At 39.4% G+C, this 19699-nt stretch overlaps 1 protein-coding gene across 1 annotated transcript; it reads right to left on the bottom strand.

Annotated features, from left to right (window-relative positions):
* Positions 1 to 1928: 1928 nt before the first annotated feature.
* LOC309695239 (histone-lysine N-methyltransferase set-1-like) lies at positions 1929 to 5161 on the bottom strand. The gene is made up of 6 exons (XM_082515772.1): positions 4599 to 5161; positions 3785 to 3905; positions 3539 to 3701; positions 3228 to 3420; positions 3022 to 3075; positions 1929 to 2932 (listed from the first exon to the last, which is right to left on the bottom strand). Exons 1-6 carry the CDS (start codon positions 4635 to 4637, stop codon positions 2822 to 2824), a joined length of 681 nt encoding a protein of 226 aa, XP_082371898.1. The 5' UTR covers positions 4638 to 5161; the 3' UTR covers positions 1929 to 2821.
* Positions 5162 to 19699: the final 14538 nt, after the last annotated feature.

Here is a 19699-nt window from a genome sequence, read left to right as displayed (position 1 = left end):
AAGGACAAGCATTTGCATTCACACCAAAGGGCAGTTTTGAATCACCAGTTAACCTAACCCCATAAGCTACATCTTTGGACTGTGGGAAGAAGCCAGAGTACACAGCCAGAGAGAGCCCATGCATTACAGCAGTAAAAAGTGCCTAAAACAAGTTAAGAAGTTGTATAGTACTATCTATCTTAATGTTCAAGCCTGAGTTTCAAAAAATTTCAACATAGAAACAAAGCACATGCAGTCAGCTCTGCATGCTGTAGGTCAAACTGTCAAGACATACGAGAAGACCCCTCCTAAAACCAGAGTGATGTCACCATGAAGCAAACTTTGACGGAGTCCCCCAATAACAGTGTGGTCCTCCTAAGTCACATTTGGGTGGTTAACACACACACACACACACACACACACTCAGATGTTATCCAGACTTGCACTTTGAAACAATGAAAAGGACCTACAAGCCACGGTCCATGTAAATCACATCACACCCAGGTGACTGCCAAACACACACACACACAGCATCCATAAAGAATGATGATAGATTAAATTATTAGTTCATTAAGTGGTACACTGGATTATATTTACCCTTTCAGGCTCTGGATGTTTCAGGTCCAGATCATTGTTTGGAAAGCTGTTTGGTTGTGGCTTTAGGCAGCTCACAGTCTTCTGAATCTGGCTGGTCTCAGTCTTCGTGTGTAACAGATAGAGAATGAAGACAAAAGAACAGTAATCTGACAGTTACTAAAAATGCATCACTCAAGAGGATGAATAGACCATTTCACTATCGGCAAATAGCGTAAGGTACACATCGTGCATGAGAAACATTCATTAAAATCTGTCCTAGGTCAATGTTACCTCTTCAAAATCTTGCACTGAAGAAGAATGCATGGCTTCTGAGCCTTGCTGAGGCATTTCTTCATCAAGATCCTGCAACAAAGAAAAGATGGCACAAAGATTAGACCAAGTGCTCTTCTTGCAACTGTACTGGGCAGTCCTGTGCTTCTGTCTTTAATTTGCATGTGTGTGTGTGTGTGTGTGTGTGTGGGGGGGGGGGGGCTTTCCACTCAAGAAATGTTTTCTTCTGAAAAAAATACTGGCTACAATAATTAACAACTGATTCCTTTGCAATCATCCATCCTCTTCCACTTATCCTTATCAGGATTGTGGGGTAGCAGTTTTGGGGCCTATACCAGCTACCATAGGGCAGTACAACCTGGACAGATCGCCAGTCTAACATGGAAGGACAAGCATTTGCATTCACACCAAAGGGCAGTTTTGAATCACCAGTTAACCTAACCCCATAAGCTACATCTTTGGACTGTGGGAAGAAGCCAGAGTACACAGCCAGAGAGAGCCCATGCATTACAGCAGTAAAAAGTGCCTAAAACAAGTTAAGAAGTTGTATAGTACTATCTATCTTAATGTTCAAGCCTGAGTTTCAAAAAATTTCAACATAGAAACAAAGCACATGCAGTCAGCTCTGCATGCTGTAGGTCAAACTGTCAAGACATACGAGAAGACCCCTCCTAAAACCAGAGTGATGTCACCATGAAGCAAACTTTGACGGAGTCCCCCAATAACAGTGTGGTCCTCCTAAGTCACATTTGGGTGGTTAACACACACACACACACACACACACTCAGATGTTATCCAGACTTGCACTTTGAAACAATGAAAAGGACCTACAAGCCACGGTCCATGTAAATCACATCACACCCAGGTGACTGCCAAACACACACACACACAGCATCCATAAAGAATGATGATAGATTAAATTATTAGTTCATTAAGTGGTACATTGGATTATATTTACCCTTTCAGGCTCTGGATGTTTCAGGTCCAGATCATTGTTTGGAAAGCTGTTTGGTTGCGGCTTTAGGCAGCTCACAGTCTTCTGAATCTGGCTGGTCTCAGTCTTCGTGTGTAACAGATAGAGAATGAATATACAGTGCATTTTTGAAGAGGCTTTTGAAACATTAAATAAACTGTATGAGAAAGATAAGTTTCAAGCTATTGTCTTTAAAATATTCACTGTCATGTATAGAGAATTTAAGGCCCTATGATTAAGAGACAAATAGTCAGTGTGATTTCTTTATTTTTTAAGCCATTGCTAAAGGAGTAAAACAATCACCTGTAGCAGCAACGAACTGTCACTAGGGCCCATTTATCTTCAAGGGACAAAATTTAAAATGAATCTAACTAAAGAGGCTACACAGCAAAATCTCCAGTGTTAAATTAACACTAGAGAGTGTCTATATGGGTCCACACAACACTGTTGAGTGTTGAATTAACACTTTTGACAGTGTTATATGTTTAAAAGTAACCTAGTCAGTTTTGAAGATTAACAAAGACTAACACTGAGCAGTGCTGATTTTCTAACACTGGAATATTTCTAACATTTTGAGTTATTTTCCAGTGTTAGAAAATCAGCACTGCTCAGTGTTAGCCATTGTTAATCTTCAAAACTGACTAGGTTACTTTTAAACATATAACACTGTCAAAAGTGTTAATTTAACACTCAACAGTGTTGTATTTAACACTCAGAGGTGTGGACCCTTATAGACACTCTCCAGTGTTAATTTAACACTGGAGATTTTGCTGTGTAGAATCACATTAAACATCAATCACTGTTAAAATTTAGAAACCGAAAGCCATTTTTTATTTCTGCATACCTGCTGATATTTTTTTAGTGCTTTTAGAGGGCTTTGATGTGGCAGCCATCACAATTGCCTGTTTTCCATTAGTACCTACCCCTGTTTTTCCAGTAGGTTATAGTACCATGTAGTTTTTCAGTAACTACTGCACCAAGGTTCCAAGTGATCCAAAGTGATCAGAAAATTTGACATAGACTGAATGCCACCAGGTGGCTGGTCAATGGTGTCACTCGATAAGTTATGAGTGCGCCTCCTTCGTGAAAATCCAAGCCATCATTTTTGAAACTCTGAAATGTTTGAAATAGCGACCAAAATTAACAGCGTGATCCCTGAATTGAACACTAAAGTATAGACTGAGCAGCAGGCATTTTGTCACCTTGACGTCCATGCTTGCTGTGGCATTTATATCACTGGATGCTCGGCTGCATTGCTATAGTTACCCCAGGCACAGTAGGTGATACTCAATTTCAGTGAAAAACTAGATGCCGTAAGTCACGTTAAGCCAATTTGAGTAGGTACAAATGTAAAAATGGCTTAGGGTATGCAATTTATCAGTTCCAAAAAGTACAATTGTAGAAATACCTTGCATCTCCAGAGCCAATCCGAGTCACCATAATTATAGTCTATTTCTTCGCCTGGACTTATGTCTCTGCTTGCAAATAAGCATAGATGGGGCTTTCCATTGATATTTAATATTTTCATCTTAGCACTTGGACTGATGTGGTTGTCGTTGACAAGTCTGCCTAATGACCCATCTTCTTGAGATGCATCCACACTGTGGGGTTAGGCAAAAAAGTATTAGCTTAACTAGTTAGTTAGGAAGCTTTTTTTTTCATAAATCAAAAGCAATGTGTCATTTAATCTTAATCAAACTACACTGATATAATACGCACCACCAGAGTTTTCCATCAAACTTGAATTCAAACATGAACACCTTCAGGCTGTCATGATAAACTCTGTGTCTCCGCTCACATTCTTCTTTTGTTATGAGTTTACCTCTGTATTCCAAAAGAAAGTCTCCTTTTTGGAATGGAACAGTCGTGAAAATGCCCCGACCTGAATTGCAGAGGCATACCAAGTGAGTGACAAAAGACAAAGTGACAAACTCCAAATCTAATCCAAACTAAAGACCAACTTACCTTTGAAGGCATTTATGTAGTGGATATCAAGTCCCAGTTTGTCCCTTCCAGCAGAAACATGACAGACTGCATCCTCCCGTGGAGGAATGCGTCTCCTTCGCATGTTCTCCTGTACGATTGGCTGTATTACCAAAGCATATAAAGTATTACGATTATCGTCATCATTGTCATCATCATCAGTAGTAGCAGAACTAGCAGTAGTGTAGTTTACAGCATAAACACAGCTGACTTATTCATAGTGCTAATTTATGCCTTCTTTTAAAATGTTAAAGGCCTAGTACTCAAAATGGCGACATGTGACATTTCTGTAATGGCGACTGCAGAGAGTGATACAAGTACTGAGAAAGCTTAGGCATCAAAACTGTAAGAAGTTTTTTCTTCAGGCATATAAATAAATACACGACTAAATACACTTATACCCTTGCTTTTATTTTAGGGCTGTCAGCAGAATGACAGACATTGGACAAACTGCCCGAAATTAGCTAACAGCGACATCAGGGATTTTGACTCAGACTGCGCTGGTTTAATTGTTAATCGCGTTAGTCGCGATGTCGGCATTAACACGTTTAAGCCACAATAATGCTTTAACACCGAGTAAATCCTAACACGGGTTAGCCCGCTTTATCGCGTTGACGCGGTTAGTCGTCAGCCCTATTTTATTTACTCAATGACAAACGCTGGGGCCGTTTTACTTCTTCAAAGACTCACTAACAGTCCATAAAGCATAAATTAAACCAGTTTAATATAGGCCTGTGCACCTATAATTTCATATAGTATTAAAGTCATGGTGCATTTTACATTAAAAAAGGCTTACCTTTGTGTTTTTAATCCGTCTTCGTATTGCCGTCGACATACACTTGTTAAAGGGCACGCGCGCGAAAGTTGTGGCGCCGTTTCCTGTAGGTACCGCCTATATATATAGCCTACCAATCACAATGACTTCCGGCCGTGTGTATTGAAAATGTGTATTAAATTGCAGTACCTACACACATCCACTCTAACTCGAAACGTCGCTGTGCAATACACTGGAATACACAAAAATCAGGTGAGGGGTATAGGTGGACTTTTAAGAAAATCAGAAAATCTTTTAATTATAGTTTAATAAATGAATTTACACTACAGTTTAAGCAAATACAGGTCAAAAGATAAATAATGACCTCATAAGAAGTAGAAAAAATTATTATTTAGACACTTAAAAATGCATTTACAAGTCATGTTTTAGGGGGACACATGAATACACAGCAAAAAGTCGAAATGTCCCCGGAGCCCAGGTACAGCGCAGGTCAAATGTCAATCCATACCACATAGACGCACTCACACACACACACACACACACACACACACACACACACACACACACACACACACACACACACAGTGAGACACAGAATTTGGCACATCTGTATTACATTTTCATCCAGTAATGGCACAAACTCTCTATAAACTGAAGGTTTAATGCTCACATTTACATAAAATGTTTAAAAGATGGATTTTGGCTTTTTGCAATAACATTTATTTTTGCTTATGTACTTCAGACTTTTCTTTTGTTGTTGTCCTCATTGCCCATCTCTAAGTAAACTTATCTCCTTTTATCAAGAAACATGGGCAAGCATGCAGAACTCAGCTACCTGTCAGTGGATCACCAGCTTCGTGACAGGCAGAAAGCAGCAAGTGAGGCTGGGGGAGATCACCTCTGAAACTCGGTCCCTCAGTATTGGTGCCCCTCAAGGATGTGTCCTCTCACCACTACTGTTCTCCCTCTACACTAATGACTGCACCTTCAAGAACTCGACTGTTAAACTCCTAAAGTTTGCAGACAACACCACCGTCATTGGCCTCATTCTGGATGCTGATGAGTCTGCATACCGGCAGGAAGTTGAGCGGCTGGTACTCTGGTGCAGTCAGCACAATCTGGAGCTGAACACTCTTAAAACTGTAGAGACAGCCATGGACTTCAGGAGACATCACTCAACCCTGCTCCCCCTCACCATATCAGACAGCCCTGTGTCAACTGTGAAGATCTTCAAGTTCCTGGGTACCACCATCTCCCAGGACCTGAAGTGGGAGACCAGCATCAACTCCATCCTCAAAAAGACCCAGCAGAGGATGTACTTCCTGAGACAACTGGGGAAGTACAGTCTTCCACAGGAGCTGCTGATCCAGTTCTACACTGGGGTCATTGAGTCTGTCCTGTGCTCCTCCATCACAGTCTGGTATGGTGCAGCCACTAAACAGGACAGGAGCAGACTACAGCGGACTGTACAGGCAGCAGAAAGGATCATCGGCGCCTCCGTGCCCTCCATCCAGGATCTGTACCTCTCAAGAACCCGGAAACGGGCAGGGAAAATCATCACAGACCCCTCACACCTTGGACACAGACTTTTTGATCGGCTGCCCTCTGGCAGACGGTACAGAAGCCTGCAGACCAGGACCATCTGACATAGGAACTGTTTCTTTCCCCTCGCCATCTCTCTCCTAAACAATTGACCTGTCACACTGCTCCCACCGTCAGACTGCAACTGCACCTTATGAAAAAGACACCGAATAGGATCCGGAAAAGAACTAAAAATCAAATGAACGTGGTGAAAGAAGATCGAAAAGAAGCAGAAAGTCACTTAGGACAATAACCAAAGAAGTATTGTGTTATTTAAGGGGCCATTTCATGAAAAATCATTGAAAACCACCAACCTGATCCCCCAGAATCAGTTTATGTTTTTTATTTTTTTTTATTTTTTCATGCAACACCTTTATTATTTTCATTGAAGGCATCTAGAATTTACCTTTGTAACCTTTGCGATGTTGTGCTTTCCTTTCCAGCATTTTTAATCCTGTATAAGTTATTTATTGCTAGGAGATATTATATCCTAGCTGGTATTTCAACAAAAAATTATATGTGTGGTATTTAATTCTTAACATTGTCCCCTTTTTAACCTCCCCGGCACCATTTTATTCCCTTCTATTGAGAAACCGGAGAAATTCTTGAATTTACTGAAATTTCCAGACTTTGTAAAGCTGCCCAGAGGGTTGGGTTGTAGCCCCACAACTCTCCCTTCTTCAAGAGAAAAAGGCAATGAGCTGCTGTGAACGGACACACTGGTTCTCACACGCTGACACTTTGAGGTTAAAGAAAAAACCTGAATCTCGTCAAGTTTTAATACCATCATCCGTTGGACATTTCTAATAATCTGTGTGTGGGCTGGATAAGCAGAAATGTGTGCTGTGACATCTGCGTCTCTCTGCTGGACTTTGCTCTCTGTCTGCATCCTATTCATCTCTGCAGGTGGGACTGAATTTGCTTTAAATGCACAATTAATTTCTTGTGGAATTCTCTTTATATTAAAAGTTCCACTGTGAATATGAGTAGCTAATGTGATCTCTCTGATCTCAGGGCCGATGAAGTTAAAGCTGAATTAGAACCGATCAGGAATCTTTAACATTTGTGTGACTGGTTGAACATGCAGTCATATAGATTTATAATGTTTTTATTGCTTGTATTCTCCCCTTATGTAAAAGTGCATTTAATATTTGCCTATAAAAACTGTAAATACAGCAGTATGATTTCTTCATGTGTCCCTTCACAATTTTGGTCTACAGTGAAATTGATAATAATTAATAGTAGTCGCAGTGTGCCACCTTTACATTGTACTTTATTTCTGCATTTCCAGATCAGCAGAGCTCAGCGGGCTGCAAAACTTGCTCCTCACTGTGAAGTCTTTAATTGTATGTTGGACTCTTTAACCTCTCTGCTCTGTGCTGTTTGCTCTTTTAGACTCGATAAGCATCACAGCTGAATCTGGTCAAACTGTCACTCTACTGTGTCGAGCTCAAAGCAGATCTGACATAACAGACGAAAATGTCTTGCTGTACCACGGTCAGCAACTTCTTCTATCATACCAAAATCCATCTTTTAAGAACCAGGTGGATCTCCAGGACAGACAGATGAAGGATGGAGACGTGTCTTTGATTCTGAAGGACGTGACAATTAATGACGCTGGAGCGTACGAGTGCCGTGTCATTCAGAGAGGAATAAACCAAGAGAAGCTCATCAGCAGTATCACACTGAGTGTTGTCTATCCTCCAGGTGAGTGAGTAGAGTTGAGTGTGTGTGTGATCAGAGGTGAAGCTGCTTCCTGGTTGTTGATGTTTGTTTCTAAAGATGTTGTTGATGAGACTTTGTAGAAAGCAGCTGGTCTGAGTGATGTGATAAGAGTACAGTAGATAATGTCTGACAGCAGTTTGAAGAGGAAATGGATGCCCCCTTGAGGGCATCCACACAACTAGAAAAATTTGCATTTCCTGCGAAAATGCTGTGTGGATGCCTTAAGGGCTGAAGATATCTGCTGAAAAAAGCTGAAAAAGTTGAAAAAAAAAATGTTGCCTTGAGCAGGATTCGAACCCGGACCTTCTGGTCTAAAGGCACCGACTCAACTCACTGCACCACACTCATTCGCACAAAGAAGAGGTGGAGAGACTGACAATTCTAGTAAAATTAGCAGAAGCTGCTTAGAATTGTGCTGATAAGAGGTGAAATGGCTAAACATTTGGCAGAAAAGAGGTGAATCAGAAGAATTTCTGCTGAAAAGAGGTAAAGAAGCAAAAAGATGAGCTGAAAAGAAGTGTAGAAGCAGAAGCGCTTGCTGAAGATGGCTGTATGTGTAATGACACACTGCAGAGTGTCAAGAAAGCAGAGCGCATGCAAGCAGGGAACATGTGCAGCAACTGTCACAGGTAGGATTAGAACCTCTGCCACCGGGTCTCACGGCAGCTGCCCTACCCTCTGAGCCAAATGAGTTCTGGTCACAAGCAAAGATATGATGAGAGGGAAAATGTGCACTGTGGAGCAGAAGCTCAAATTAGCAGAAAAGGGGTGAAGAGGAAGAACTTTGTTGTGAAATGAAGTAAAGAAACTGAAATTTGTGCTTAAAACAAGTGAAAAAGCTGAACTCTGAAATCCTGCTAAAACAGCAGAAGAGGCTGATATTTTTCAGCTACTCATTGAGCCAAACTGTTTCTCACGTAACTGAAAAAAGGTGGAAAAGCTTAAAATTCTAATGAAAACAGCAGAAGAGGCTGAGTGCACTGTGGAGCAGAAGCTCAAATTAGCAGAAAAGAGGTGAAGAGGAAGAACTTTGTTGTGAAATGAGAAATAAATAAAGAAATAAAGAAACTGAAATTTGTGCTTAAAACAAGTGAAAAAGCTGAACTCTGAAATCCTGCTAAAACAGCAGAAGAGGCTGATATTTTTCAGCTACTCATTGAGCCAAACTGGTTCTCATGTAACTGAAAAAAGGTGGAAAAGCTTAAAATTCTAATGAAAACAGCAGAAGAGGCTGAGATTTGTGCTGATAAGAGGTGAAAATGCTGAACCAATCAGAGGTACTGCTTCTGTCTGCTTCATCAGGCTGTGTAAATAAATTATCAATATGAATTACCGGTCTGTGATAGTGTATAAATTTGTAGTTAAAATAAACATGTGGGCAAAGGTGGAATCGAACCCACAACCTTTGGTCTGAAGAGCCGTTTCATTACCAATCGCGCCACCTGGAAAGGGGGCGAGCACCTGGAAAAAAGAGTGAAAAACGCCGTTTTTTGGAGTTACAAAACGTCGTGTAACTCAAAAACTAGGTGGGATAGAAGCATAATTCTTGCACTGGGTGAATCAGTGGACTTTGGTGTACTTTGACTGCGATTTACATAGCTCTTTGTATCTCCGTCGCAGAGATATGACAAGAGAAGAAACGGCTTCATTTTCGGAGTTTGAAAAATGAGAGGAGGACAGATTTCCACCCCTCAAACATGTTTTTGCAGAAACACTGTAATTTTGCTTAAATAGTATGAAATAGCAGTAATACTATGATTTGGCAGAAATACTACTTTTTAGCACAAATACTATTGTACAGAATGGTGTACGTCAGTTTAATGCTGGGTGGTGCTGCAATAGTAACTATCCTCAGTCAGAAGGAGAGGCTGACATCCATGGATTAGATTACCACAGGTGGAGTTTATTGGCGGTCAGATGGATGGTACAGGGAGGTATGGCATACAGTAGGAGGATGTGGAGAGGTGATATGGTGTGGTTTCTATGATTAAGAACAGGGTATGCATTACAACATGCATACAGATTAAAGATTAAGAAAACTGGCAACAAATTCCTCCACTACAAATCAGTCTGATACCACTTCTTACAGGGTTCACGTTTACTAAGGCACTACCCAAAAGGCGCCACAAGAGGGCACTCCAACACAAGAGATGACCTATTTACACTGTAAACGGCCCCTACTTAGCCACTACATAATACAGTGATATTACAGTATACAGATTCACACAAATACTATGATTTGGCAGAAATACTATGACTTAGTAGTAATACTATAACATAACAGATTTCCTAAAAAAAACTATGAAATTGCAGTAATTCTATGACTTGGCAGAGATACTACGTTTTAGCACAAATACTATAACAACGCAGAAATACTATGACTTAGTAGTAATACTATAACATAACAGTTCAATGTTCTTGCACAAATACCACAATATGGCAGAAATACTATGTTTTAGCACAAATACTGTGATTTGGTATAAATACTATGATTTGGCACACATACTATATTCCACAGATACACTATAACATAACAGATATTCTACGACTTAGTAGTAATACTATAACATAACATAATTATTAATTGGGCACAAATACCACGATTTGGCAAAAATACCATGATTCGGCACAAATACGATGACAAGGCAAAAATACTATGATTGGGTACAAATACTATGATTTGGCAATAATACTGCATTTTAACACAACTACTGAGATTTGACTGAAATACTATGATTTAGAAGAAATACTATTACTCCATACAAATACGATGCTTTGGGACAAATACTATGTTTTGGTTCCAATACTATGATGTGCAACAAATACTATGATTTAGCACAAGTACTATGATTTAGTACAAATACTATGAATTGGCAGAAATACTGTGACTTAGTAGTAATACTATAACATAACAGATATACTGTGATTTTGCAGACATAGTATGTTTTTGTACATATACTATGATTTGGCACAAGTACTATGATTTAGTACTTTCATTTTCCATTGCTACAGTGCATACACACAGACACAAAGAGTTTGCAGCCCACCATGGGGGTTTTATGATGGGGTCACTTCTATAAAACTGTGTTTCACAGACAAAGGGGTGAAGATTTTGCAGAGGGACATCGGCCTCGTCTTCCCTTCTAGAAGATGCATGCTTAAATGAAGATGAATAAAGGTTTTGTGAAAATGACTACTGCGTCCGGTGCATCTCTGGAGGCCCGAGGAATAAAAAAAGAACCGGGGTAAAACTGATTTCCTAACAACGCTCATACTCTCTCCCGCACTCGATATATTATCCATTGTTGATCTGCACACAGCTGTTGCTGAACATTGCACTCGCTTACGTCACTGTCATGAGACACTCTCGCAAAAAAAATCACAGTTTTAGTAACGCAGCATGCTCACAGGAAAGTAACAGTAATATATTTCCTTTTTTGCAATAGTAATCCCTTACTTTACTCGTTACTTGAAAAAAGTAATCGGATTACAGTAATGCGTTACTGCCCATCTCTGCACTTGTGTCCTCAGTCCTGAGTCTGCTGTGACAGCCAGTGGGATGGCCTTGTGTTTTGTTTTTTCTGTTAACTGTTTCTTGCAGTTATAATTAGAGATGCAGCACACCTGAGAAGGCCAGTCCCAGTGTATATAAAGACACCTCGACTGAACCAGCGGGGTCTCTTTCTTTCTGCCTGGAACCCATCATGTTCATTTGGAGGTTTCAGTTATGGCTGTTATTTCCTTTCAATTGTGTTCACCTTATTTTCATTAAATATATCTTACAGCCTTTAAAAGCCTGTGTGTGGTCTCCCTCTTGCTTGTCACTTCCTTTGAGCCGGGTTGTGACACTGCACAGCTGGAGTAATTGATTTTGTTGCATGCTATCAATGAAGGGAACAGGAGTGCTGTTGTGTTACCATGCAGGAAGGTTAACATATCACAGAGATGCAAATCGTGACAATTTATCCTTTGAAGTTATTCTAAGCTCTGCTCTGTTAAAGATTGCAGGAAACATTTTTACCAGACTTGGATTGCAGATGTACTTTACATACATGCTGGTGCCAGTGCTCTCCATGAGATTCTCTAAACTTGTAAAGAGAACAACACATACAGGTGACCCAGGAGTTTTGTTTTTTTTGTTTGTTTGGTTTTTTTTTTCTCTCTTCCCCCCCCCTTCTCACCGTCTCTTCTCCCCTTTGGTTTTCTTTCTTTCTCTCCCTCTCTTTCTTTCATTCTTTCCCCCTGTCATGTCTGTCCCGTTTGTAACTGAAAATAAAATAAATTCATAATTATAATAAAGGTCAATCAAATGGACCAATATGGCAAGGCCATGATGATCCACTTGGTAAAATAAATCCGCTTGGCATCTTTCTTGGCCTCAAGACAACAATTCTGATGGCTATAGATCCAAACGGGACACAAAAAAAAAAAAAAAAAAAAAAGAGAACAACACATATTGTCTTTCCTTTGTTTCATTTGAACTGCTTTTATTCCACTAATATCAAACTAACTGAAAAACTCCACCCAGTAGACACAGCTGCTGTATGAACAGCTCACAGTAAGTCTCACATCTGTCACTAACTATGACATCATTATCATCATATTTCCTTCTGCTGCTTTCACTTTATGAAGCTAACATATGATAGGAGTGATACACTGAGCAGGAATGTTAGATTTGTTGGTATCAAATGAAAATAAGATCATCTTTGTGTCCATATTTGTGATTAGGTTCTGCCAATGACTTGCCTTCACACCAGTTATCTGAATCATCTCCACCCTTTGACAGAATGATTTGAACAATAACCCCCCCACCCCACCCACCCCACCCCATTCTGAATCATCTCCACCCTTTGCTGAAACCACAGGAGGGAAGTTTTTGAAGTATATGAATATGCAGATTGTCTCATGCCCTTGTTTGCTTGATGTCATGAAATTAATTCTTATCATGCTGTAAGTTTAAATAGTTTATTTTGTCCCTGTCATTCACCAGAACAGGATCAGGAATTTGCAGCTGTTGTTAAAGAAATTTTAAAAATTCAAATACCATGTCTACAACTGCTCAGAGACAAAAACCTGAGGGACTCATGTGGAGAATACATTTTTCAAAACAGTGCCACAGATCTAGTAAAACACCAGTGAAACAGTGAAAGTGAAAGCTCATGACTGATCTGAATTTCAAATTCGGAATTCTGATATCACATCATCTATGTTGACTATCTTTGCATTTGCTTTGTTTTACAGCCTCAACACTTTAGTATTGAACATCAAGTTAGACCAAATAAACCAAATAAGTATAAATTAAGTGTAACCCTGGTTAACATAGCTAACAACAAATAAATGCCTGTTAGTAAAAACAGTCATAAGAAAAATATTACAGGTGATAAATAGTCAATAAATAGATCATAATGGTTAGAAAATTAATTAAAAACATCAGCAATGATATAATTCATGGTATAAGATTTCATTTGTGTTTAAAAACATGTTAAAAGGGTAAAAAACTTGCTAATTCATGGTGTTTTATGTTAATTCAGGTAAAATGGCTGAAATATGTGTTCAGACTCTTATTGTGAAAGGGCACGTTGCAGCGTGACTCCTGTGATAGCCACACCCAGTCGGGTTGTTCTTTCTTTTTGATGCAGACAGTCCTTGCAGAGCTGCTGCTTAAATGAGTGAAAAAATAGTAAAAACAAGCCAGAAATAGGGCTGGGCCATATTATACCGTTCACGGTAATACCGGTATAAAGTTCGGCAACGATAGGAAAATGAAATATCGCGACAGAATGTGGGCAAAATGCGCATGCACAGTGCCTTTGTTTTCAAACGCTCATACGCACATGGCAGAAAAAGTATGGCGCCAATGGAGGATGACACGGACGAAGGCGCATCTTTGAATGAAGCGGGTGAGCCAGAATTGGTCAGTAAAACGGTGCAACTTCGGTGGTGTGGAAGTGGTTTGGTTTTTGTCCATCGGATACCCACCAAAGCACAATTTTTTGTAGAACATGCAAGCGGGCCATCGTGGCGAAGGGAGGAAACACTACAAACCTATTTTATCATTTCAAGCAGAAGCATTCCTCGGAGTACAAAAAAGCCATTAAAGCACGTGAAGAGTTGTCCGGTTCAACTAGCGAGGTGGTAAGACCAAAGAAGATGACTCAACAAACAATCGACGTAGCTTTAAATAGCTGCACGCCTTATGACAAAAGTAACAAACGCTGGGGGAAACTAACTAATGCAGTGACACATTGTTTAGCCAGGGATATGATGCCTATTCAGAGTGTGGAAAGAGAAGGTTTCAAAAAGATGCTTAAAACGTTCGATCCACGCTACAAGCTACCCACAAAGAAATACTTCTCTAAAGTCGCCTTGCCTGCTTTATATGAAGAGATCCGTACTGAGGTGTCAAATGCGTTATCTTCGGTGGAGTTTTTTGCGTCCACCACGGACATGTGGTCAAACCGAACATCAGACCCCTACATGAGCCTCACAATACATTACGTGGACAAAGACTGGAAGCTACAAAACAAGTGCCTCGAAACATGTTTTTTCCCCGAGGACCATACTGGGGAAAATATAGCCAGAGTCTTAAGAGTTCCTCAGCTCGTGGAATCTTCAGGAGGAAAAACAAGTGTGTGTGACGACAGACAACGGGACCAACATTGTGAAAGCCGTCGCACTCAACAACTGGACCAGACTTTCATGCTTTGGACATCGCCTACACATTGCAATAGGTACATTTTTTGGTTTTTTTTGCAATAGGTAAGTTAATTATAACGTCAGATTAAGAACTTATTGTATTAGTTTAAATGATGGTAATAATACTGTTTGTGTTATTAATCTCTGAATGTGGGTAGTTGTACTGCAAGATTATATATATATATATATATATATATATATATATATATATATATATATATATATATAATATATAATATATATAATATATATATAATATATATTATATATATATATATATATAATATATATATATGAGAGAGAGATAGAGATGTGTGTGTAAATAATTGTGTGTTATACAACTTAAATGTCACACATTCCACACCGCATTAATATTGCTGTTGAAACTGTGTTTCCTTTTAAATGTATGTCTTTTAGAAAGAAGTGTGAAGGACTGTAGGAGTGTTTAGCTTATTTTAGAGTTTAGAAATGTGTTAACATAGAATGTAGAACTATTGTAGAGACACTGACGCTGCCCTCAATATAATAAAGGCCTCACTGTGTCGTGAACTTAGGAGTAGATTGTAGGAGACCCCTCCCCCACTTGAACTGTGAAAGTAAAACAGAGAGGAGTTAATGCTGAGTGGAAATTCCCCAGAGAATGTTTGGGTGGGGTTCTCAACATTTGTAACTGGATAACTGTGGTCTGGAAGGGAGATGGGTTTTATGACCTCTAGGGAGTCACCTACACCCACAGTGTTTTAACTGTCACGCACACACATACACACGCACACTCACTCATGTGCACTCACACATACACACAGGTATGCGTACACAGTCACACACGAGCACTCACATAGACACGTGGGAACGCGCACATGTAGGCATTCATGTGCTCGTGCACATAGATACAGACAGAGTTTGCAGCACACCGTGGGGGGTTTATGATGGGGTCGCTTCTATAAAGCTGGCTGTAACGATCAAAGGGGTGAAGATTTGGAGAGGGACACCGGCCTCGTCTTCCCTTCTAGAAGATGCATGCTTAAATGAGGATAAATGAAGAAGAGTAAAGATAAATGAAGATGAGTAAAGATGAATAAAGGTTTTGTGAAATGACTACTGAGTCCGGTGCCATCTCTGGATGCTCGAGGAATAAAAAGAACCGAGGTAAAACTGATTTCTTAACAGGACCCAAGGATCAAACGAGCAGTTGGAGTGGGAAAGAAGATTGTTGCTGCTTTTGGCCATAGCTGGAAGCACCAGCGAGCTCTGCAGGCTGCCCAAAAGCAACTGGGCCTACCAGAACACAAACTCATGACTGAATGTTGCACTCGTTGGGGTTCAAAGCAGAGAATGATCCAACGGCTGCTGGAACAAGAAAAAGCTATAACACAGGTTTTAGCTGCTGATAAAACCACAAGGCACCTCATGTTGACATGGCAAGACATTGAAGAGCTTGACTCGGTCAGCACTGCACTGAATCCACTCCTAGAGTTTACAGATGCTTTCTCTGCTGAAGAGTATGTAACCATTTCATGTGTTAAGCCTGTTCTTCAGATGTTTAACAATGACATGTTAAAAGTAAAAGAAGGTGACACTGAGCTGACCAAAGACATCAAAACAGCAATACTTGACTACATGAACAAAAGCTACAAAGACAGTGTCACAGAGAGGCTTGTTAACATGGCTTCTTTCCTTGATCCACGGTTTCATACAGAATATTTCAGTGAGAGCGAAAGCGAAGCCATCAAAGTTCAAGTCATGAGTGAACTAGAGCATCTTGTCCCACACCAGGGTAGCACAGCCACAGGTTTTTCAGAAACACTTCATACATCTACTGGTGACCAAACAAGTCAGGGAGCTGTTAATAAGCAAAAGAAGAGTCTCGGGAGTTTTTTGAAGGGACCAGTTAGTGGCAAGATGGAGGTAACTGCAGAGAGGTTATCATCTGAACTGAGAAGTGAATAGTCCACCAGCAGACAGTGAGTGTGATCCTCTTTCGTGGTGGAAAGTTCACACAGTAAACTTTCCCCACATCAGCAGATTAGCTAGGAAATACCTCTGCATTCCAGCAACTAGCTCTGCATCTGAAAGGTTGTTCAGCACAGGTGGAAATGTTGTAACTTGTCAAAGGTCCGCATCTGTGAACATGTTGGTGTTTCTGGCAAAGAATCTTAAAACTTAAAATGTAGAAAAACTTCCACGAGCAGTAGCATAATTTATCTATGTTTTTTGTTTGTTTTGTTTTTACTCAAGAGTTTGTGCAATATTATTATTTGACTTATTGATTTTGCACACTGCACTTTTGTTGCAAAGCACCTCTTAAGTTTTGTGGATATACATTACATGATTATGGATAACCATGTATATAACAGGATAACCACTGTTGAATTTTGTGTGGCTGTAATGCACGTTAAAATAAACAGCTGCTTGTTTAAACAAAAACAAATTGATGGGGTTTTTTTCCACTAAAAAAAGTTGTGGAGTTGTATTTTGTTTTGCATCAATTATATTGTCAGTTATATCGTTATCGCAAATTTTCAAATCTATATCGTGATAAATATTTTTTGCCATATCGCCCTGCCCTAGAATGTAGAATGTAGGAGATTTTTTTTGTCTTTTATGTCTTTGAGATATTTTTGTTTTTCCGACCTGTCCTTGCCTTGGTGACGTTGTAAACATAACCGAAGGGGAATTGGTGAGTTCAGAAATTGTATTTTATTTCATGCAAGAAATGTTTTGTTGTATTATATTGCTCATTTCATGCAAATGGAGAGCCAAGGTAGCAGATTTGTTGTTTTATGTTAAAAACGGTGGATTCGTGCTTAACCGACACACAGGCTGTACTTCAAAGGCTTTTGACGGTGTTTCAGCGCGCCATATTGGCGTCACCTCATTTACGGCTAAATAAGCTGGAAAAACAGACTTTTACTGTTATTTAAGGGCTACCCGTGTGTTATTTTCGAATGTTTATGCACTTTATTTTGTTGTTATGGTAGGCCATTAAGGTTTGGATCGGGAAATGCTGAGCTAGAATCGGGAGTTTGATCCGCTGAGCGAGAAACAAGATGGCGAGCCACCCACGGACCCATTGAACTATACTGAGCAGGAAAAGGGAAACGCCCCCTGCTGGACGTTGAGCTCTTTCGCTGATAAAACTGGTAGGATTAATCCATACACCTCAGCAAAAGAACAGCGGACTTTCAAAGCACTGGATAATCATTCAGAGCAATTCCAGGATTAATAGTTAAAGGACACAGAGACAACTTTCTTTTGTTTCTTTGTTTGTTTGTTTAAGGGATTCATTCAGCCTTTTGCTGAATTGTTTTCAGTTTTACATTTATTTATTTATTTTTGTAATTTATTTTGGTCAAACTTACATTTTAATGCTGTAATGGTGTTAATGGAAATGTAAATAATTTTGTTGGGTTAAAACAAAATAAGAACTGGTTGAAATTTAAAGGTGAACCTAGACCAAGATTAAATTAAATCTTGGGCTTAAAGAAACTAAAATTGATTTAAAATAGCACAGTGTTAACTCAAATAGATCAAAGGATAAACTTGAACGTAGAACTTGAAATAAATAAGACAATAACCTAGGTTGAGAATAACATCCTTTTAAAGCCAAATAAAAGGTTTTGAGATAAATAGGATAAACTAACAGAACATACTTAACAAAAAGGGGAAAGAAAATATCTTGTTTTCCTTAAATGTGTGATGTTGAATGTGTTATATAATGTGTCTATAACTATCTATTCTCTGTCTTCACAAAATAATAATCCGGCAATTTAAACGTATTTTCTGGTCTGTGGTCTTTATCACACGCTACACTCATTACTGATCTAGTAGTCGAACCTAACTGGTCCTAGTATACTGTAACGACTCCAGAAGTGTTACATAAGCATTTTAGCGGGAAAAACTCCAAGAGACAAACAAAGTAAAGCAATACGTTTATTTTACAAAGACAAGGTACAGATGAAAGGTACAGATCTGCTGACAACAGATACAACAGATTAGTTAAAAAGCAGATTACACCATAAAAGTGCACCCCCAGGACTGGTTCAGTCACTCACCAGGCAGCTCTCTACCAGCTTACACACTGCTGGAAGGCTGATTGCACAATTAAATCAAATTGATTCCTGTTAAGACACACCCACACACAGATAACTGCTAGAAAACATTGAATAACACACCCACCCACATGACATAGTGATCAACTTTCTGTATCCAAGGTGCCACACTCCTAACATTCAGACAGGTTTGTGTGCAGTCATCAGGATGGCAGGGTCTGAAATGGAAACTGTTTCCCCATCTATCATTTAGTCATGGATTGTCATCTTTCATCAGTGACTGGTGATGGCATAATTCATTATTAGAGCAACCAGTGAATACAACTGAGTTTACTTTAACTTAGTAAAAGTCTTTTTCTCAATTATGTGCTGATTTTTGATAAACAAGAGTTTAGAAACAAAGCTCACTCTGTTCCTCTAAGACAACAAAATGAACCGTTCAATATAGTTTGAAGTATTTATGCTTTGACGTTACTCTAAACTCTGCTACACCTCCCCCATCCTTGTGGATCCAACAAAGAACAGTGAGCTTCCACTTTAGACATAATGTCTTATGAAAGAGATAATAGGGCACCTTTTTCACTCAGTGTAACACAGCACTGCTGTGTGGACACACTAGCATTTATCAGTATCATCTCACTTTCCTTTATGTTTGGAAGTGCAGCTGTGTGCAGCAAACAATAATGATGCCCTTGATTGTTGTAGGTTATTTAATTTCTTTTAATTCTATACGTAGGGGGAAACATTTAAATGTTGAATAATTTCATATATAAAAGCATAATAATGACTTCTATCATTTATCTGCATTATTGCACTGTTTTCAGTCAGAAAAAAATAGTGAACTCTGAGCTTACACTGGATTTTTTAACTCACTTATTTGCATTGCTCTTGGCAGCTAGTCTGCTGCTTGACTCCTTAAATTTTTGCATATCATCCCATTGTTGTTTCTGTCTGCAGTTCGTGTCCCGTTTGTTGGACAATTCATGTTTAAACTGTTACGCGAGTGATGTAATTCCTGTTTAGAAGGGTTCAGGAAATATGAACTGGCAGCAATCACTTCAGGGTGTCGGG

Source organism: Aulonocara stuartgranti (genome assembly GCF_965226115.1).
Source record: "Aulonocara stuartgranti genome assembly, chromosome: 3".
NCBI lineage: Eukaryota > Metazoa > Chordata > Actinopteri > Cichliformes > Cichlidae > Aulonocara > Aulonocara stuartgranti.
This window is presented reverse-complemented; position numbering and strand designations above follow the sequence as displayed.

What these genes read in the sequence shown, in the direction of transcription:
- LOC309695239 (XM_082515772.1), bottom strand. Translation starts at nt 4,637, where the DNA reads ATGTCGACGGCAATACGAAGACGGATTAAAAACACAAAG. An exon ending in CTACATAAATGCCTTCAAAG is followed by an intron (nt 3,702 to 3,784) that starts GTAAGTTGGTCT and finishes TCTGCAATTCAG; the next exon opens with GTCGGGGCATTTTCACGACT. An exon ending in CAGCAAGCATGGACGTCAAG is followed by an intron (nt 2,933 to 3,021) that starts GTGACAAAATGC and finishes CAAACATTTCAG; the next exon opens with AGTTTCAAAAATGATGGCTT.